Genomic DNA, 20782 nt, shown 5'->3' on the forward strand with positions numbered 1-20782 from the left:
ACACCCTAATCTAATTTAAACTTAGTCTTAAGTTTTATAAAGAAAAGTTCAATCCTATGGAATCGGATTTTATACTATTTTGGATCTAGATCTAAGTCTTATTTTCAAAAGATAGGATCCAAACTCGAATAGGAACTCGGGGACGGAATCGATAGGGTTGGATTCGATAAAGTCAGAATCGCATCCGAGTCCGAGCCGCTGAGGTTTTTTAATATTTTTTCCGTGCCAGTACAACTTTTAGTGATAATTTTCACGTAAAGACCTATTTTACTATTTTAGGCCTCAGAGCCTCTTTAGTATAGAAAGTGAATTTTGATTAAGAAATTCAAAGTACTTTTTAAGGTGATAAGGATTAACTGCATCTATCAGCAAAAGCGAAGTGTGCAGAAAGGCAAGGACTGAAAGTGGTCTGGATTCAGTTAAAAGTGGGAGGAAAAGAGATTATTCAAAGAGTTAATCACCAGAATTATAAAAGGGCGAAAAATGGGGACAAAAATGGAATTTCATCCAGAGTCTTGGGCGATTCATTCTTTCTTACCAACCCACCGGGCGTCTGGAGATCGGGGGCGCCCGCCGGCTATAAATGCTGCGATTCCCCGCCCTTCTCTCTCGCGCCTTTCGCCTCCCCGCTTCTCTCTCCCTTCCTTGCTGCCCTCTGCGTCCTCCCTCTCACGCTCTTGAACTCGTCAAGGGGTCCAAGGCCACACGTTTGAGGTAAGGTCGCCTCGGGTTTTCCGCCCTGCGACGATCCTCTTCTTATTTCTCCCGTTTCTTTTCTCCGTCAGTTTCCGTCTATCTGTAGTGTTTTCTCTCTTTCTTTCTCTGCGCTTGCTTTGATCGAAGGATCTGTAGTTCCGAAGGTTTCTTCTTTTGCTGCTTCATCTGTTGGCCGATACTCTCTGATTTTGTTCATACTAGCAGCGAGGAAAAGCAGTAGCGTCTGGGATCGTTTAGGAGGTGAAGTATCTTTTCTAGTGGTCTACTGTGCTTGAGATCTGGATTTTAAGTGGCCTGGTAGATCTGGCTTCACGTGATTTTGTCCCGATCGGAACTTTCTTGAGTCGGATTCGGAGAAATTATAGTGATAAGAGTGAAGGTCTTTGTTTCTTGGGATCTGGCCTTCATCCTCTGTTTCTTCCTCTTGACGACGATTTTAGTGAGGTTTATGTGATGCTGTGACTGTATGTAGGAAAAGTTCGGATTTTTTTGCGTATAAGAAAATTTCTTTTGGATCTGTGTCGGGATGGGCGACAAAAAATTGTAGATCTGCTTCTTGAAGTCTTGGATCTAACTGTTTCATGGAATTTCAATGTTATGTCATTTACTGTAGTTTCTTTTTTCATTAATTCTTGTTTTTGAGATCTCCTTTCATGATTCTTTTCGTGCTCATTGAACTTCTAAATTTGCTTTTAACTTTTAACTCCTCTACAACCAGAATTTTGTTTATCCATTCCAAGTGCTTCATGTCCCTTGTCTCATTAATGTTTTTAAACCTAAGGCGCATGTCTTTAGCTTCAGTTGCTTTTTTTAATCGTTTTAGTTTGCCTAGTTCCGGATCCAATCGTACACCGACATTGCACGGATCTGTATTTCGAATTCCTTTACCAGATTCCTGGCTTCAACTTATTCATCTGGATCTGAAATTGTTTTAACCAGTTCCTCTGGATCTGAAATTTCTTGTAACATACTTATCTCGATCTGAAACTGTTTTTAAGATCGTGAATGGCTTTTAATGTAAGCTTTTTTCCCTTGTTATTGCACCGCTTATTTGCAGATTCTTCATCCCTGCAATCTCTGCACCTTTTCTTTAATTTCTGGTATCTGGTTTCTCTTTCTTTTCTCTCCACAAATGTTGTAGTGGGCCTCAGATCTACTCTTTTTTTTTTTTTTGCGAACTTAGCTTATCTAATGCACTAGTATTATTGCTCGATACATCTCTCTAATTATTTAATGCATGTCTGTTCAATCAGCATCATGGCATCACATATTGTTGGATACCCCCGCATGGGCCCAAAGAGGGAGCTTAAATTTGCACTGGAGTCATTCTGGGATGGGAAGAGCAGCGCTGAAGACCTACAGAAGGTTGCCAAGGATCTAAGATTGTCCATCTGGAAGCAGATGGCTGGTGCTGGGATCAAGTACATCCCCAGCAACACCTTTTCTTACTATGATCAGGTCCTTGATACCACGGCGATGCTCGGGGCAGTTCCTCCCAGGTATGGCTGGAATGGTGGAGAGATCGGATTCGACACCTACTTCTCCATGGCCAGAGGAAATGCTACCCTTCCTGCTATGGAGATGACCAAATGGTTTGACACCAACTAGTAAGTGTCTACCTCTGCCTTGCTTCTCTGTTCATCAACTTAAATTCTGAAGATTGCTGAAAAATCTTTCTAATGGTTGTAAATTAGTTTTAGTGCTGTCCAATTTTGATTTTTTTAATGTTTTTGTGTATTTTTCTGACAATATTTTGATAAAACAGCCACTTTATTGTGCCCGAGCTGGGACCTGAACTGAAGTTCTCGTACGCATCACACAAAGCTGTATCTGAATACAAGGAGGCAAAGGAGGTATTCGTCTATCTAAAACAATAACTTCATTTTCTTAGTTGAAAAGGGCTTTCCAAAACCAAAAATGCAGAATTTGTTATCAAAACTTGTCAATCTTTGGCTACTCACTGGATCTGGGAAGCTTAACTGATTTTAATGCGTGATGCAGATTGGAGTTGACACTGTTCCCGTCATCGTTGGTCCCGTCTCCTATTTGTTGCTGTCAAAGCCAGCTAAGGGTGTCGAGAAATCTTTCTCTCTTCTGTCTCTGTTGGGAAAGATCCTTCCAGTCTACAAGTGAGAATTCTGTAGCTTATCTGGCTAGTCATCCTGTTGGATTCATATGAGGGCGTTTTCTCATAGTTATCTGTCCATCTCTGAACAGGGAAGTCATTGCTGAACTGAAGGCAGCTGGAGCAACCTGGATCCAATTTGATGAACCCACCCTTGTTTTGGATTTGGACTCCCACAAACTGCAAGCTTTTGTTGAGGCATACACAGAGTTGGAGTCATCCTTCTCTGGCTTGAATGTTCTTGTCGAAACCTACTTCGCTGATGTCCCTGCCGAGGCATACAAGTAGGTTTCTTTTTAGTCCATTATTATTGTGTTGCTTTCCATCACTCCGGTAGATTCTTCAGTTTGTTGGAACCCAAGCTTTACCCTGGCAACTTAAGCTTACTGTACCCAACTTTGTTTTTTCCTTCTCGCTCAGGATCATCACTTCATTGAATGGTATTTCTGGCTATGGTTTTGATTTCGTTCGTGGAACAAAGACTCTTGACTTGATCAAAGAGGGTTTCCCTGCTGGCAAATTCTTATTTGCTGGAGTAGTTGATGGAAGGAACATCTGGGCTAATGATCTCGCATCGTCTCTTAGCACCCTCCATGAGCTTGAGTCTATTGTCGGCAAGGGTATGCAATTGCTTTTCAGTTTTTTCACTTAGATTCAGTACTAGGAGAGAACGAATGGCAGTTTTACTCTTAAAGAACAAAAAGGTGAACGTTTACTGATGTTGGTACATATTTTTTCCCTGCAGATAAGCTCGTTGTTTCCACTTCCTGCTCACTTATGCACACTGCCGTGGATCTTGTCAATGAGACCAAGCTCGACAGCGAGATCAAATCCTGGTTGGCGTTTGCTGCACAGAAGGTCGTTGAAGTGAATGCCTTGGCCAAGGCATTGGCTGCTGACAAAGATGAGGTACGGGATCATCTATTCGTTACTGGATTCTCCTTTTGTTTCACCGTCAAAAATACTGAAAACTGCTGAATTTAGGCGTTCTTCCATGCCAATCACTCTGCGCTTGCATCGAGGAAATCCTCTCCAAGAGTTACTAATGAGGCTGTTCAGAAAGCTGTAAGTGATCCTGAAAGATGCAAATAGATAATTTTTTGTCTAAACATTTTGCGATGCTGTAAACATGCTTTATCTCAAATATGTTTCCTTGTGGCTTCAGGCTGCTGCCTTGAAGGGGTCCGATCACCGCCGTGCCACCCCAGTAAGTGATAGATTGGATGCACAACAGAAGAAGCTAAACCTCCCCGTTCTCCCAACAACTACAATTGGGTCTTTCCCTCAAACTCCGGAGCTTAGGAGAGTGCGCCGTGAATACAAGGCCAAAAAGTGCGTTCTTACTTTCATTGGTCGTTGTGCTTAATTTTGGCATTTGCTTATGGAGATTTTGGTGTTACAAAGCTAAAATTCTGAAACGATCGCAGGATCACGGAAGAAGAATATGTTAATGCTATCAAGGAGGAAATCCAGAAAGTGGTCAAGTTGCAGGAAGAGCTTGACATCGATGTCCTTGTGCATGGAGAGCCAGAGGTAAAAGATAATCTCACGATTTATTTTGTTCTGGCAATCTGAATTTCACTTTATTTTCTTTGTAACTGTCGAGTTCCTCGGGTCTTCGATTTAAAGCACTAAGAAGTCTATCGAATCCTTCACTCTGCAGAGGAACGACATGGTTGAGTACTTCGGAGAACAGCTGCAAGGCTTCGTTTTCACTGTTAACGGGTGGGTGCAATCGTATGGATCTCGATGTGTCAAGCCACCAATCATCTACGGCGATGTAAGCCGCCCCAACCCCATGACAGTCTTCTGGTCCTCGACAGCCCAGAGCATGACGAGCCGTCCCATGAAGGGAATGCTCACGGGTCCTGTCACCATCCTCAACTGGTCCTTTGTGAGAAACGACCAGCCTAGGTTCGAAACATGTTACCAGATTGCCTTGGCCATCAAGGACGAAGTCGAGGACCTTGAAGCAGCTGGAATTCAGGTAAGCTTTTGTACATTGAAGTCAGACTCCACGTTTCGAACTCATATGAAGTATCGTTCATGCTATCTGTTAATCTATTTCCAGGTAATCCAAATCGATGAGGCTGCCCTCAGAGAAGGACTGCCCCTGCGCAAGTCAGAGCAGGCTTTCTACTTGGACTGGGCTGTTCACTCTTTCAGAATCACGAATGTTGGCGTGAAGGACACCACTCAGGTACGCAAATTGTTTCCAATTCCAGTCATGTAGCAGTTTACTTGAACTTTCTGTTCACAGTTTAAAAATGACTTCTGTTCTCAGATCCATACTCACATGTGCTACTCTAACTTCAATGACATCATCCAATCTATCATCGACATGGACGCCGACGTGATCACCATCGAGAATTCCCGCTCTGATGAGAAGCTGCTTTCCGTCTTCCGCGAGGGTGTCAAGTACGGCGCTGGCATCGGCCCCGGTGTTTATGACATCCACTCTCCTAGGATCCCAACCACCGAGGAGATAGCAGACCGAGTGAACAAGATGCTTGCTGTGCTCGAGACCAACATTTTGTGGGTGAACCCTGACTGTGGTCTCAAGACCAGGAAGTACAACGAGGTGGTTCCGGCGTTGACCAACATGGTTGCTGCAGCCAAGATCCTCCGAACCCAGTTGGCCAGCGCTAAGTGAGTGGCGCAACCCCGCACCAATTGGGGTTTTTGAGCTCTTCACCTACCTTGCATAAAGAAGAAAAATTCAGATTGTATGGCATGTTGTAATAACTCTTTACCTAGTAGTCCTTGGTATTGTTTAGGCGACCTCGGTCTCTGGCCCATGTGATGCCTATCGGTGTTTCATTTGCAGATCCTTTTTTGCCTATTTTGAGTTTCCTTTTTCTCGATTTTCTTTTGCTGAAGGCGCAATAGCTCTATGTAATGTGATCCGAAAAGGTAATCTGAGATTGTTGTGCTATTTTCTTGGTTGGCTACTATTGGCTGTCTAAGATATCATTGTTCAATTGCTCTGTAATTTGGGTTAGACAGATCGGAGGTTTCGCTTAGCATTTATGGTGTCGACAAACATTCGTCTGGCAGACATTTACGTGAAAACTGCAGACCCTTGTTTTCTACGGTGGGCAGCCTTGGAGATTGCCAGTAAAGAGTAATTTAGTTCCAATTGCCAAGGCCTGGAGATGTCAGTCATATGTTTTCGCTATATGGTTTTAAATCTGCTTCAAAGAATGGATATTGTTATAGTTATATCTTACCTTCATGATCTGGTTCCTAGTATCTACCCGCATCGCTACTGATGTATTTTCTCAAGTAAAGTGGCTTAGGGAGACCAATTAACGAGCAATGAATAAATGATTGGGCAGTAGGAACCCTTGAAGGCCCAATTGACACAGCGGATCTTCTCCTTGACAGACAGCGATGAAATTTGTGCCTGACAAGGACATGGAAGGCTGCAGAGAGGAAGGATTGATACTTCTTTAGGGGATCTCATTAGGTTTTCAATTTAACACCCTTCACAATCTCTTGCCATCCACGATTCACCTGTACTGGTGAATCGATGCAACATAATATCTCAAAAAGTATGCAATTAGATCTTGAGAAGGTTAATTTTTTGGTGAAGTGGTAAAAGAAGTTAATCTGTTTTCTCATAGTTTTAAATGTAAGCATGTCACTCTTATTGTTCAAAACTTATAAATTCATTCTTAAATGGGTTCTAAATTTCATTATATGTGCATTTGTCAGGGTAGAGCCAAGGTGAGGTCCACATGGTCCCTGGCCCCACTTCAATTTTTTTTTTAAAAAAAATTATATGTAAAATTTAGAAAATAAAAATGATATTTCGGCTCTAGTCAAAATTTACAAACTTTAATTCAGTCCCCTTCATAAAAAATTTCTGGCTCCGCCCTTGCATTTGTGCCTTTTGGTATATTATCTTTTGGTAATTGTTTTCATATTCTTATATGTTTAAGGCATATGCCTCATTTCATGATTGACTCAACAGCTCATGTATCTTGGAATCTTCACAGTTTGAATGAAATCTTATAAAAAACTAATATTTTCTATATGTAAACGGCTCTTTAAGAATTTTTTTAAAAGTTGAGTGCCAATCTGTTAACTTTTAACAATAGAGTAATTTAATATTTGCTCAAACTCTAGAGCCTTTTTTTCAATCTTTTTTAAAGTTGTGTCTAGTTTTAACTTTGCTTAATAATATACTTGTCTTTAAATAGTGATTAACTAATGTTATGGAAACGGGACAGTTAAGCTGTTGATCAAGTAAGTAAGCATCTGTTTTTTTTTAGCATTGAATACATTTTAGGATTCCTGAGTGAGCAGGAGGAATATTTCATCCTACTACTTGTCTCTTCAAGGTATATGGTCTGCTTCTACACCTGTCGTGTTTCAACGGTCAATAGCTCCCCGTTTGCGGCGTAAGAAATTTGGCGCCTCAAATATTCAAAAGAACAAATTTCAGCATTTCATCAACACATTTAAAGAATGTACCAACCTTGAGGAGATAAAAATACCATAAGCAATCTTCAATAACACAATTTATTGATCAGGCTTGTTCATTTTTCAGAAATGAGGAAAAACAGGAAACTTTTCAAGCGCAAAAGTTTCACCAATCTCCTTTTTCCACCGGTTCCAATCTTCCACCGAGTATCCTTGCCGATACGCTACGTACAAGCCGAGCACCGTAGCAAGCGTTGCGAGGCCCACACAAGCCGATACGATTCGCTTCCTCCGAGTCCCCAAACAAAAATCGAGTCGGTCCCTCCATCCGCGTCCAGGCTTGCCATCGCTATCTGTCGGGGCTTCTCCGGTGGCCGGAGAACCCTCCTCGGCCACCAGCGGCGGCATCTTCTTGAAGGGCATGATGACGTGAAGGATTCCGGAGTCGAACTTGGCCTTGATGGCGCCGTGATCGACGCCGTCAGGAATGGGAAACGATTCCTCAAAGCGACTCGACTTCTTCGAGTCGATTCGGCGCTGCCCACTGACCCTGAGTCGGCCCGAGCCATCGGTCTGCACTCTGAGTTCGTCCCTCTTGAAGTCTAGCAAGTAAAGCAAACCAAGAAATCTCATGAGAAAATTATTGGAAAGATTAAAACAGGAATCCAAATTTGATTCAAATCGAACTTCGGAATTAGCACCCAAATTCAACTTTTAAATACACAATCAAATCTGGAGCGCATTCTGACATGCTAAAAGCTGGCTATCACAGATTCACAATGTATTAGTTTGGACGTAAGATATTTATCTTTGAATATGATTGAATATTGAAACTAAATACGACGCTGAATCAGATCATATGTAACTTATTATATCAAAATCCCATCCGACTTAAATTGGGGTGTTAACATTTTTGAAGAATAAGAGAGAGAGAGAGAACACCTTACAAAACCATCAATCCAACAAACTATGTTAAACCCTTTTTTAGAGAGAGAAAGAGAACACCATTCTATCGGAATGGAACTGATGATGGGCCTTTTACCAAACCAACAATCCCACCAGTTAACTTAAACCTTTTTCTAGAAAGAGAGAGAGAAAGAACAACATTCTATCATAATCGAACTGATGATGGTCTTTTTACCAAACCATCAATCCGACCAGCTATATTAAACCCTTTTAGAGAGAGAAAGAGAGAGAGAGAGAACACCATTCTATCAGAATCAAACTATGACGCGCCCTTTACCAAACCATCAAATCCGACCAGCTATTTTAAACTCTTTTTTAGAGAGAGAGAGAGAGAGAGAGGTGCAATACCAGGGAGTTCAATTTGGAGAACTTTACTTTCTTCATCTTCACACCAACGTGACTTGGGCTGGTAATCAAAGACCTTAGAGGAGGTCTTAGCAGGAGCATTTGAGCTTGAGGACGCCATGGCCGAACTCTTTCTCTCTCTCTGTGATGTTGCAATACTCCTTTGCTGTTCCATTGCAACAATTCATGGATCTTTATAGGCCATGGTTTGACGCTTTGGGAGCAGCTTTCTTGTACAGGGAGAATTAAGAATATTGGTTTTGATTGCTTCGTTCTTCGTCGGTGCATCCCTCTTTAATAAAAGGCGCATGCTTGTGGAGTCGTGCTTAGTTTTTTTTATTCTGATAATATCATTCACTACTGGGATAAGTTCCTAGATTGCTACTTTGGCATTCTTTCTTCCATACATCCCCACTTTCTTTGCCTTCAAATAATGAATATACTTGTCAAGGGCGCACAAGATATTTGTCTGTTTTATTAATAGATGGAAATTTATTGTCTTGCAGAAGAATGTCATCTTAAGAAGTTGGGAAAATATAAATAAAATAACGAGAAATAATGAAAACGAGGAACATTAAAAAAATCATTTTTTTGGGTTACTTGTACTGCTTGAAGATGCAACCTAGCAATATAAAAAAAAGTTTGAAAAATCATAAGAAATTGATACATTTTGTTACAAAAAAATTAACATATCAACATTGCAATAAGATTTGATGAATGAATAGGATATATATATATATATATATATATATATATATATATATATATATATATATATATATATATATATATATATATATATATATATATGTGTGTGTGTGTGTGTGTGTGATATGTGTTTGGTGTTTCCTCTCTTAAAACCATCCAATCAAACATAGGGGGACCAAACCAAAATAACAAAATTAAGCAAAAAAATAGATGTCTCACTAAGATTTAATGAATTAAAGATTCATGATTTTAATATATATATATATATATATATATATATATATATATTGTTAGGAACAACACACAATAAACTCTCCTCTCACACTCTCAAGAGGGGGTTAGAAGCAACAAGGAAGAAGACAATGATTTACGTGATTCAGAGCAATAATCTCCTCCGTCCACGGTCGCACAGATCTCTTGTATTCTCTCTCTCAGAAGAACACACAGACAGACACACAACCAAGCGGCGGCCATCCTCAAAACATAAGGATTAGGGCAAACCCGCATTTGTACAAAATGACATATATGCCCTTACATGAGGAAAGCGGTATTGTAAATGAGTGTCCAGTATGAATAAAGTTCCATATACCAACATATATATATATATATATATATATGGAAATTGTTCTATTCATCTTAATGGATAATGAAAGAAAAATAAGAAGAAAAAACTGACAATATTTTCATCATCTAATATTATTTTTCACTCTTTTAGATGAATGACTCTGGACAGATTCATCTGGATATTTTTGAATGTTGAAGCTGCAGTGCAAGATAATCCATGGTCTTTTCAAGTGCTCTCAAGAAGGAAACGAATTTCATATAAATTTTTGGAGTATGCTACTCTTGGGACAATGGCTGCGTGAGGGTTAGGCCCCCATTTTTTTATTTCAATAAAATGGAGAAATATATACGTCAAAAAATGGGTCCACACAGGACCACAACTCATAGTGTTGGTTCTCTTTATTGGATCCCACCTGTTGTTGTCATGGTGAAAAAGGGAAATATATATAATATACAATACTTTTTCAATTATGCATCTACATATCTTGTAATGCATGTCATAAGAAAAAAATATCACAGTCTAACGCATACAAGCCTCATAATGCCATGAATGTCATTACGAAAAGTCTCAATTTTCAATTCTTGAGTCTATGCAGTTGATAGTTTAGCTAACAATAAAACAAATTAACAATGTCATTATTTTGTGCCATCATCTTAGTTTTAAACATCTTGTTCATAAACAATAACAATTATTTTATTTTTTTTTAATTTTTCAAATGAAATCGCCAAGTAGTGTTCGAACATGACCTCTTGCAGATTCAACTTTTAAGTCCAATTCTTGTTTTCAATTAAATATGGTTGGCTCATTCAGCAGGGATATAATTCCACTCATTTTCTTACTCCATTAAATGCTTCAAGATTATTTCACAAAATATATAACTAATTGTAAATAATTACGCAAGACATTGTATACTTATGAGGCCAAGTTCAAGCAGAAAACATCATAAAAAAAATTTAGCCTTCTTACTTTGCCAGTTTTGTCCTTATAAGGGGTCTCCTTTTCGGTTTTCCTTATTCATGTTTAGGGACATTTTGGCCGCCCGTTCTATCCTTTTCACGCATGAAAAAGAAGAAAAAAGATGTTGCTATAAGCGACCAATGTCTCAAGCAAACTCTACTTTGCAGTGTCAATGTTGATGTGTCCGGGGTATTTTGGTCATTTTAAAAGGACAATTTGGTCATTCTACAAAATAAACTTTTCCCTTCTCATTTTCGGCATTGCTTTTCAAGCATAGGGACAATTTTGTCATTTTGACCCCAAGAACATAAAAGTGTTAGTGTTTACTAAATATGTTCAAAACATTGGCTCACATACATAGCTATATCAACACAATAGTATGATTGAGAGGGTTGCTGCAACAAACGAGACAAGAACATACAAGCACAATATTTTTGAGAGGGTTGACGCAATGGACATGACAAGAGGTAGTCGGCAAACTTGTCTGTTTTTCCAGCTTCCAATCAAAGGTCAAGCCAAAACTTTGTGAGTGTGCTTCAAATTTTTGTATGATCAGCACTAATGACATACAATGTTTTGTATGGTCAGTACTAATGACATCTAATTACATTTTTTTATATAAAAAAATGACATATAATTTTTAGTAGGGTCGATACTAATGACATCTAATTGCATTTTTTGATATGTTAAATTTTCGTGCTGCAAAAAAAGGTATCAACATGAAACCAATGCATAATCCAAATACATCAAAAGTAAACTTAGTAAGTTGGTGGGTGAGGAAAAATGTAGAGGTTTTCCATTCTCAACCACAGTGGTATTGCAGATCCAACCCGTTTGCGTCACATACCCGGTACCGCTTAGGATTCGGGCGATTGGGTCCGTATTTAAACTCCCACTAAGGAGTGGTCACTTCCATACTCTTAAATAGCCTGGAGGATGGCGGGAACTCGACCTTTCAACCTTTCGTGGTTTCTGTCGTCGACCCCTGCGTGATATAGGTCGTGGGATCCATTTGCCGTCTTTGGAACCCTGAAATCGATTGCCTTCGGAAGCCGCGGCTTCCCTATCTCTTGCCGCCGGATGCTCCTATCTGCTTCCTCTCTGATTACGCCTTCTTGTCAATCGGTGACGAACATAGAAGGATTCCTTCTCCTTTAATTTCTGTAGAATTGATGGTAGCTTGGATCTTAGTGCAATCTGAACCGGGAAATCATGATTAACTTGTACGGACTTGGGATTTGCTCCATATCTGTTCTTATAAAGGGGCTCGTATTTGCTTGCCGCTTGATCCTCCGATCTACGTCCTTCGTGTTTGTTAAAAATTCACGTTCGCTGTGTGCAAGAAAATCCATAATCTGCCGCTCGAAGGCTTCATTTTGTTTGCTTACTCAGAGTTTATCATGCACTGGCTCTTAGTGCGGTGTCCAGGGCGTGATTCCTTTGATTCCTTGTTGGTAATGGTTCCTTCCGTTACGATGGAAAGGATTTCTATCGTCGGTCTTTCCTGATGCTTTTATTTATCGTTTTCTTTGCACGACTGGATGTTGGATCATGGTGTTGAGCTGAGACCCTAAATTGAAAGAGGGATTGTACAGGGATGTGTGACGCGCGGTCGGCCATTTTAAGATAAATGGTAGTAATCAGGAGGTATCCTTTTTTTGGTTGCAAAATGATCTAGCTGGTATTTGGGCTCGTTCTCTTGCTACACGTTACAGCTCCTAGTGACAGGTTTTAGGTGAGGGGAGTAAGCAGCAACTCCTACGCAGAGAACATCACTTTCCGCAAATGGCACCTAGAAACACTTTTCTATTAAAACTTCATAAATAGATTGTCTTGGAAACTTCCAGGTGTTAGAGTTGGAAAGCTAAATTCAGCTATTTATTGGTTTGTCAAACTTTTGGTATCTTGACATTTGGAAATGATGCTACAGAAGTAAAAGAATGACAGCAATTGAAAGAAGACTTATAGCAGGAGCAGCAGGAGTCTACTGGAAAAACCGGCCTATCTTAGAAGAAAAGCCTTCAAGAACAACTTCTGCAGATCCACGGACTGGGAAATCCGTCGAAATTCAACTGTTTCTGCTGTAACATTAGTTATCATTTCATCAAACTATTCAGTGTAATCTAACAGCAAGTCAGGATATGAACGGCAACTTTGTGTTTGTGTATGTGCATAAGTGCTTATTCTTTCCATTATTTAAGTGTTTTCCAGCTATTATTGAAGTTTCTTTCTCTCTATCCTTAGTTTTAGTTTCAATTTGTCAATTATTATATAGATGTAGGCTTTCATGCCTTTAGTTGATTGTTCTTTCACAATTTTAATTGCCTGTATGGTTGTTGGTGCAACTGTCAGTTGTAAGATAAAGTTATGGGTCTTCTGAGTAAATAATCTGAAGGTAACGGCTGTTAGTATTGACTTGGATTGGTAGGATTGGCTGTTAATGTTGCCAAAAGATTTCCCTAAGGAAATTATTGATATGTTGTACAATCAGCAAAAATAAGATCTCATATTTACCCTTAACAATGTCATTGATTTACTACATATGGACCAAAAAGGCATAGCTCTCAAACCTGGTCAACTTGATAATCACCTGAGTTGACTCGGGATTGCCAAGGGACTTGGTCACGAATCAGGTACAGAACTAATGTGACCAAATCCTAGAAGACAGTTTTTGATTGGATGCATTGACTTAGGAATACCAGATTCTAGACTGTTTCATTCAACACAGAATCTAACTATTACCCAATGTCAGTAAGAAATTATACTAGTTGTTTATTGCAAAAATAATCTAATGCATGTTTTTTATTAGTTCTTACCTTTTTGTAGTTGTCTTCATAAATTATGGGTGTTTAATTGTATTTACTTGATGGTTACTTACCTTTTTCATTAATTTTGTAGTAAAACTGCATAAAATTTATGACCTGACCTGGAAGAGTCGACGAATCAACTGGCTTTTCCATTACTCAATAGTCAGCTGATTTGAGTATGATTCATGGGTTTGCGAACTATGCAATAAAGAGAAAAAAAGAGAAGAAAAAGCCTTTGCCATTTGGTGGACTTTTCTCCATGTTGCTGCTGATTGGTTTATCTTGTAATTTTATGGTGTAGTACTCCTTAAGATCCTGCTATCTGCTTTTTTTGTCATTGATCCATAAGGAAAATGCTATAAGTTGTTTTGCAAGAACCTTTGCGCTTCTAGTTAAATACTTATATGCATCACCTACTATCTTGACAACATTGAAAACGTCATATTGAAGAAAATAGTATGGGATGGAGTTCCACACTTTTCCCTGTAAGGATTGACTTACTTTGGGACCTGTATGACTATGACCAATGATGACTAAGCACCATGGCCTTCATGTAGGTTACAATATTGACTAGTTTGTATGTCTAGTACTTGACAGAGAACTATTGAAATTTCTGCTTCTGTCAGTGATGATGTTGAGTTAGGCTTCATGGCTTGCTGTGTTATGTGCTCATATGGTTTCCCATCAGAGTTGTAATCAAAAGGTGCAGAGTCTTCAACCTAAATGAACCAATGGTTATATCTTTTTCATATTGATGTTTGATGCCATGTGACATGGGTGTGAGTGCAGGTGCAGATGTGGGTGCTGGCAAATTTCAGAAAAACATGGGTTCGGGTGCGGGTGCAGTGAGGGTGTAAGTCGCATCCTATATTCCAAAATCTTTAGCATTCTACTTATTTCATGTAATATACATACTCCAGAGTCTTGATGGTTTTATAATCTTAACTCATAACATATGTAGGTATTAAACAATTAGCTGGTATTATAAATTTATACATGTATAAATATACAATGTATATTACATATAACATATGTAAGACTTAACAAAACTGGTGCTACATGTACATAATTTATAAGCATATATATATATATATATATATAACAAAACTGATTAACGAAACTTATGCAACTAATACATATAAGAAAACACCCAGATTAAGAGAACTTATAAACAGCAATAACATATATGACCATATGATATCTGCAAAATATAAAATTATGTGTAACATACTAACATATAATATCTAGTATAAAACTGCAAAAGTGTGCAGTAAAAAACAGCATAACAGATGCAGCAAAGCATGAAGAAAACTAGAAAACAGAAGCATCATTTCTATGAAAAAAAGTTGAAAAGGGACAAAAATGACCTTGATATGGTTTGACCACACTGGATTCGCGTTGATCTCACCGGTGCCATGTTGGAGGCGCACCCGCACCCGAGTCATGTCGACGCAGCTGCTTTTGCTGTTTTGGTGAGTCTGTGTGACATAGGTTTGATGAGTTCAAACTTCAACTGATGAATCACACCAATATGATGATTTCCTTTAAGAACTGGTACTTTTCTTTTCAAACGTCATGAATATGCTGCAGCATGAAAAGTTACTATACTTTTCTCTTGTTCCCTTTTTTCCCCGAATTTATTGCTTTAATGATTAGTTATCGTAATTCATTGACAGTGTAACACCTTTAGGCTCCAGATCCTGTTCCATAACAAAAAAGTCCCCTTGCTGTCTGATTGTTTGCTGCTCTGTCAGGGTTGATTTTCGTGGTACTGCTATATGTTATTTTGCAGGAAGCTTTCTGGTTAGTGTTGTGCTGCAATTTTCTGATTCACATCTTACTACTGTGGGGAAACTTCAACTTCTAGTACAGCTAAAATAAATGTAGGTACTCCCATAGTTTCTAGTTTTCTATGCTCATATGACATCATACAGGGAACATAGAAGTTCCTTAATCTCTAGGTCTAGGTTGCTACTCTGATCAAGTGTGTGCACGTCCATGAAATTGTAGACTATGTTACTTCGTGGCAACCTAACTGACCTATACTACTATGATGTAGAGCATATATTTACTCAGAAATACTGCCAATCATTTATGTAGAGAACTTCCTTGAACTGATTACCTTTTACATTTTAGTGTGAGCTTGTTTCACTTTTGCAAATGTTGTTCATTGTGCCTAGCTTTTTTTGGACTTTACTGTAACTGTTTCGCTAAGTTCTGGCCTTCATCAGACATTTTGTACTTTCCAGTACCACTTTTTATATAGTTCTTTTTTTTTTCTTTGGTTGTTCTGATGGCACTGTGTCTAGTCACAGTTTGCTTGCTGAAACTTGATCTTTCAGCAAAATTAAGTCCTAAAATTATTGAAATTTACTATGGAAGTGGATTCACACAGAAGCTAATTTATCCAACCTATCCTTCTATCGGACAAAGTGCTAGATTTTTGGTTTTGTGGGCGGGGCACCCATTGTGGGATCAGTAGACTACTGTCAAGTCTCAAATAATCTTTTGTTGGGAACAGGAAAACCTATTCCTGGAATATATTAGTGCTTTAAAAAATTCAAATTTTCATTTCTGCTGCTAATATAAGGGATTAATCTTTTCCGCTCATAGTAATACATAGTTGACGTTGAAGTTTCAAATTAATGACCTTTAACTTTCAGTTGTCAAAAAGGCTCTTAGTAGTATTCTTCAAAAATTTCCTGTTGTGACTGTGCCACTCAAGCTCTGTGATGCAGTGGGGAAGAGGACTGCTCCTCTAACCCACGTTCAGTGTCTAAATTAAACTAAGAAAACCTAAAGAAATGCGAAATGGAATGAAAATAACTGTAGGAAAGGAAAATTCAAGAGATTAGGGTTTCATTAAACTCAAGACTAATTACAAATGAGTTTCTAAACATCTTTATATAGCCTGCATATGGATCCCTGGATCTGGATCCAAAAGTAATAATAAATAAAAACCTAAAAATTTAAATACTAGAACGGGAACCAAATAAAACAAAATAATAAACAAAACCTCAAATTGAGACTGAGTCTCTTATTCCCTGCTTTGCACCTGCATCACTCTTACTTCTAGCTCTTATAATTGTTTTTTTTTTTGTTCGGATGTTTATTGTTGAAGCAACATTTGTGACGGATATAGATAGGTGAGGGCTCCGTGGGGCGTATGGCCCATGGAACTCAAGCTAAAACATTGAATTTACTTGTTGGATTTTGGTGGCCTGCGTTCAGTTATATGGGGCAGCCCCACAAGGCGCAGGTCGCTACCCCAAGGCCAATTGAAAGTTTGTTAATTATATATTTAATGCCCCCATGAAAAAAAAAAATCTGGCTCCACCCCTGAAGGGTATGAGAGAGCTGAACTCATGCTACTTGGTGTCATACAAGGTAGTTGATTTTCTAGATATGTTCCTAGAATTTTGTGGACAGCTTTTATGCACTTCTATAGTCGTATGCTGCACAAATATGAATGTGCAAAAGACCTCTTTCTTGTCTGTCCTGTTACTCTTGCCTCCTGTAGTCACCTGATATGACTAGACACAGAAATAGACCTTTTAAATAGACATATGACAACGATAGTGGTACACAGAGAAGCTTCCAAAACAGTGGGACATTGATAATATATGATTGGAGTAGGGAACAGAGATTGCCCATGTATGATAATGATGTGATAGGTTGAGACTGGTTAGGTGAAAATATCTGCAGTTAGTTGAGGTAAAATTATTGATTGAGACAGCGGTCAGTTTCCTTGTTATCCAACTTTGTTCATGTACAGTTATGTTTGACTTGGGTTTGTTTGTTTACTATATGGTGCTTCAACAAAAGGGCATGCTATGTATCACATACTTAGAATATAGAAACTTTCAGTATACACTGTTTTACATAAAGAAGATAAGCTTTCGGCACATTGTTGACTCATGTGAAGGGGCTTCTTGTTGTACACCGTCTCACACTGTTATATCCTGCTGGTAGTTAATACAATGGTCTAACCTTGCCATTTCCTGAGATCAGTCCCCTTGGATATTTGGTCCTGATGGAATGTTCGACCAGGAAAATATATTACCTAATTGAAGGGGTAGCTAGAGCAAGAAGAAACTCTTTGTAATCTCCATCTGGCATGCTTCCTTGAATTGCTTCATGGATTTTCATTCCATACTTGGTCTGAAATGCTTTTTCTACCTCCTTCCTGTCAGTCTCAATTACATTCATCAAAGCACGTGGCAGTATGTTTTTGTCTGTAGTCAAGCCCTTGATGCTTTTATACAACATCTGGAAGAAAGGGCAATTAGATTTTAGTTATGTATGTTTTGATGCAGACGGTAAAAACTAGCTGAAGTATGCATCCTTACCTGCTTCTTCCCTTGACATGGTAGCATGCTTGCTTTTGATATTCCATGCTACTTTCATGCGTTATTATCATCTTAATGTTGACATTCTCTTTGCATATACATATAGTTTTTTATGCATTAAATGTTGTATGCGTAATATTACCTTGGCATAATATTTGGCTGGAGTATACATGCATTTGACAGTCATTAGGAATGAATCTTCAAATTCCCCTTGTGTCTTTTTCTTTAGCGTCTGCATAAAAGACATTTGTTAGGCATGATACAGGTGCTTTGATTGTTTAAATATTTATTCATAGGCTATGATTTGATAACAGAGGCTATGTTACACACCTTTGTAAGATCATGTCCGTATATATGCTTGTAGCAAGATAACATCAACTTGAGTTGTGGTAGGCACCGCTTGCTAAGGATCTCAATAACAACTGCTTCATCTGTTGCTTCCGCTCTCCCTTCCACTGCTTCATACAGCCTCTTTGCATCCCACTGCGCGACGTGTAGACTGACATCCATATCATGTGACTTATGTGCGGCATCAAGCGCTGCTAGTATCTGAGAAATGACATCTGACACACTTTAGCCTTTAGGTGTCCCATTTGCATGCATAATTGCATATCCTTAACCATATAAACCAACATCAACTGGGAGTTAATCCAGTCGTACCGTAGAGAAATGAAACATCAACATAGTAAACTTACTTTCTGGTAAGGGCTTTTGGGCTCAGATGATGCTATGTCATAGTCTAGGTGTCTCTTAAACCTCGCAAGGTAAGTTTGCTTCATAAGGAGCATCTGCCTTGGCTTTCGGCCCACATAAATTTCAACCAGTGCTATGTATTGGTTGTCGCCAATTTCAAGTGACTGTTTTGCAAGAACAACGTCACGTTCATGTGGGCTAAGCATCCACAGAGACAACAGAGTGCAAATCTATAGAAGGGAAGACAAGAAAAGAAAGATAATTGAGTAGATGAAGAAAACAGAAATTTCACGCATTTTGCTTGGTTAAATGGTTCTAGTTAGTCATACCGACCTCATTTCGCTGCCCAGCTGCTTGGGCTCTTTGGAGATGCTCAACCAAGTCTTGCCCATACATGGCAGTGTAGGTGCTGCAGAGCTGTTGCCGCTCCAGCTGAGTTCGGCGGGCCAAGATTCTGGCAAGGTGACCAAGTTGACTCTTCTTCTCATGGATCTCTCTGCATTCGTTCTGGCAGTCGAGATGGGAGGTAGAGGGATTGGAAGCCATGCTTGGGGAAAGTTGTAGGCGGGTGTTTGTGCTATGGTAGTCACTTGCGGTTGCCTGTCAGCCATATATATAAAGATGGAAGTATTTGCTTGGGGGCAAAGGAAAGGCTTGCTTTTTCCGAAACAGAATTTTGGATCCACGGTGGTGATTGGTGCTGGTTGACTCAGCCTGGGAGAATCTCCACAAAAAGGTTACCCAACCGCAGCTTCGTTTGATAGAAACAGGAGCCTTTCCTTTGTCTCCATTGGTGCTTTTCGACGTGATTTCGACACGTACGAGCTGGACGCTTGTGTGTTTCCTTGTCGTTTCTTTGTGTTTGAAAACTTTACATGCGTGTGGATTGATTTTTGATTGAACTTTGTTTATGGCCCTTTCTTTCAAATCAGCGTCTACGTGGAGCAAGTTTAAATTTGGGTGAACTTTAGATGGTGAGGCCTGCCTTTTCCTTACAATTTGACGAAATTCTTTTGTAGCATCTTGGTAATAGACTGGAGTAATAATTTCTATTTGAAAAATTGCCAAATAGGTTCTAAGATAGCAAGAACACCGTTTGTCCATTTCTTTTACTTGGTGAATCTCTGTTTTGCACTTGAACTTAAAAAATCTAATGGTTCTTGATTTTATTGTAATATAGGGAAGAATACGCGTTAAAATTCTTAGTTGCATCTTTCTCTTAGTTGTTCCTTGTCTTATTCCCTCCAACTTTTTTCCCGATTCGTTCTTTTATTCTCTTTTGACACTGCAAGGCTGCAAGCACGGTTAATCCCTTTCCTCTTTTTGGACACAACAGTGCGTTCACACTCGGCTGCTGCGAATTCATGGAAAATGCCACTTTGCCTTTCTTGCGGTACGACGTGGCTTCAAGGAGTTTGCAATTGTGGGAGTTTCATATTTGTCGTAACATGCCGCACTAAAGTTCATCACTCGTTCCTCATTTTCTTCCCAGACAAACCCGGGTAAGTCCAAGCCTCCTAGATTATGCAAATTTCGTTTCAATTTGTACCCTCATTAGATTATGCGAAGAGCGACCCGCATGTGGGATATCGAGCTTCTGATTCTCTTCAATTTGAAGGCCTGGAGTCCAACCGTCCAACCAGGTGAACCGAGGTCGGGTTAGCTGCAAAGCCTAGCTTCTGATCAGCTAATTTTGTTCGAAAACGGAAAAAGTCTTGCCCTAGATTAAATTTCAGAAAATGGAAAACAAGAAGGATTGAGTCTCGGCGCCACCAGGAAGCTGGCTTGAATCATGGGAGCAGGTCCTTCCTGTCCTTTCTGTATCGCCACCGCCTCTGCAAGTGCATGCTTTTTCAGTAATGGATACCAACAGCACAAATTTACTTTACACAAACATTTGTGATGCGTTCCAAGCTTCCCACTTTCCACCAAGTAACAATAAAATTAAATTACTTCGGAATAGGTGTCTTTTGATAATTCAGAAACATTATTTATGCATTTCAATCTTTCCACTTTCTACTGTTAAACTAACATAATATTTTGTTCTTGGAACAGGTGTCTTGGCGAATGATTGAACTTCTTTTTAGGTTTGGAGGAAGATAATAAGAAGATTGTATGTAAA

The 20782-nt window shown here is 39.2% G+C and overlaps 3 protein-coding genes and 1 long non-coding RNA gene across 4 annotated transcripts; 2 read left to right on the forward strand and 2 right to left on the reverse strand.

The window, feature by feature from the left end:
- The first annotated feature begins 555 nt into the window (after nucleotides 1–555).
- LOC116259904 (5-methyltetrahydropteroyltriglutamate--homocysteine methyltransferase 1) lies at nucleotides 556–5793 on the forward strand. Its single transcript, XM_031637895.2, has 13 exons — nucleotides 556–714; nucleotides 1971–2324; nucleotides 2483–2570; nucleotides 2719–2846; nucleotides 2935–3126; nucleotides 3263–3462; nucleotides 3588–3751; nucleotides 3827–3907; nucleotides 4008–4174; nucleotides 4270–4375; nucleotides 4506–4829; nucleotides 4914–5042; nucleotides 5127–5793. Exons 1-13 carry the CDS (start codon nucleotides 584–586, stop codon nucleotides 5493–5495), a joined length of 2433 nt encoding a protein of 810 aa, XP_031493755.1. The 5' UTR covers nucleotides 556–583; the 3' UTR covers nucleotides 5496–5793.
- A 1555-nt stretch (nucleotides 5794–7348) lies between these two features.
- LOC116245777 (uncharacterized) lies at nucleotides 7349–8821 on the reverse strand. The gene is made up of 2 exons (XM_031617332.2): nucleotides 8585–8821; nucleotides 7349–7872 (listed from the first exon to the last, which is right to left on the reverse strand). Exons 1-2 carry the CDS (start codon nucleotides 8754–8756, stop codon nucleotides 7394–7396), a joined length of 651 nt encoding a protein of 216 aa, XP_031473192.1. The 5' UTR covers nucleotides 8757–8821; the 3' UTR covers nucleotides 7349–7393.
- Nucleotides 8822–11502: 2681 nt separating this feature from the next.
- Nucleotides 11503–20782, forward strand: LOC116246119 (uncharacterized). The gene is made up of 5 exons (XR_007572306.1): nucleotides 11503–14471; nucleotides 15411–15501; nucleotides 19997–20162; nucleotides 20279–20462; nucleotides 20716–20782. It is a non-coding gene; the product is annotated as an uncharacterized LOC116246119 (long non-coding RNA).
- LOC116246118 (uncharacterized) lies at nucleotides 17462–19264 on the reverse strand. Its single transcript, XM_031617825.2, has 5 exons — nucleotides 18994–19264; nucleotides 18663–18890; nucleotides 18298–18516; nucleotides 18110–18199; nucleotides 17462–17887 (listed from the first exon to the last, which is right to left on the reverse strand). The coding sequence occupies exons 1-5, from the start codon at nucleotides 19204–19206 to the stop codon at nucleotides 17678–17680; spliced, it is 960 nt and encodes a 319-aa protein (XP_031473685.1). The 5' UTR covers nucleotides 19207–19264; the 3' UTR covers nucleotides 17462–17677.

Source organism: Nymphaea colorata, chromosome 1 (genome assembly GCF_008831285.2).
Source record: "Nymphaea colorata isolate Beijing-Zhang1983 chromosome 1, ASM883128v2, whole genome shotgun sequence".
In the NCBI taxonomy this organism is placed as follows: domain Eukaryota; kingdom Viridiplantae; phylum Streptophyta; class Magnoliopsida; order Nymphaeales; family Nymphaeaceae; genus Nymphaea; species Nymphaea colorata.

Coding starts and splice junctions, on each gene's coding strand:
- LOC116246118 (XM_031617825.2), bottom strand. CDS start 19,206: ATGGCTTCCAATCCCTCTACCTCCCATCTCGACTGCCAGAACGAATGC. Junction 18,517..18,662: donor CCAAAAGCCCTTACCAGAAA/GTAAGTTTACTA, acceptor GTCATTTCTCAG/ATACTAGCAGCGCTTGATGC. Junction 18,200..18,297: donor ACGGACATGATCTTACAAAG/GTGTGTAACATA, acceptor TCTTTTATGCAG/ACGCTAAAGAAAAAGACACA.
- LOC116245777 (XM_031617332.2), bottom strand. CDS start 8,756: ATGGAACAGCAAAGGAGTATTGCAACATCACAGAGAGAGAGAAAGAGT. Junction 7,873..8,584: donor TCTCCAAATTGAACTCCCTG/GTATTGCACCTC, acceptor TTTACTTGCTAG/ACTTCAAGAGGGACGAACTC.
- LOC116259904 (XM_031637895.2), top strand. CDS start 584: ATGCTGCGATTCCCCGCCCTTCTCTCTCGCGCCTTTCGCCTCCCCGCT. Junction 715..1,970: donor TCCAAGGCCACACGTTTGAG/GTAAGGTCGCCT, acceptor CTGTTCAATCAG/CATCATGGCATCACATATTG. Junction 4,376..4,505: donor TTGTGCATGGAGAGCCAGAG/GTAAAAGATAAT, acceptor TTCACTCTGCAG/AGGAACGACATGGTTGAGTA.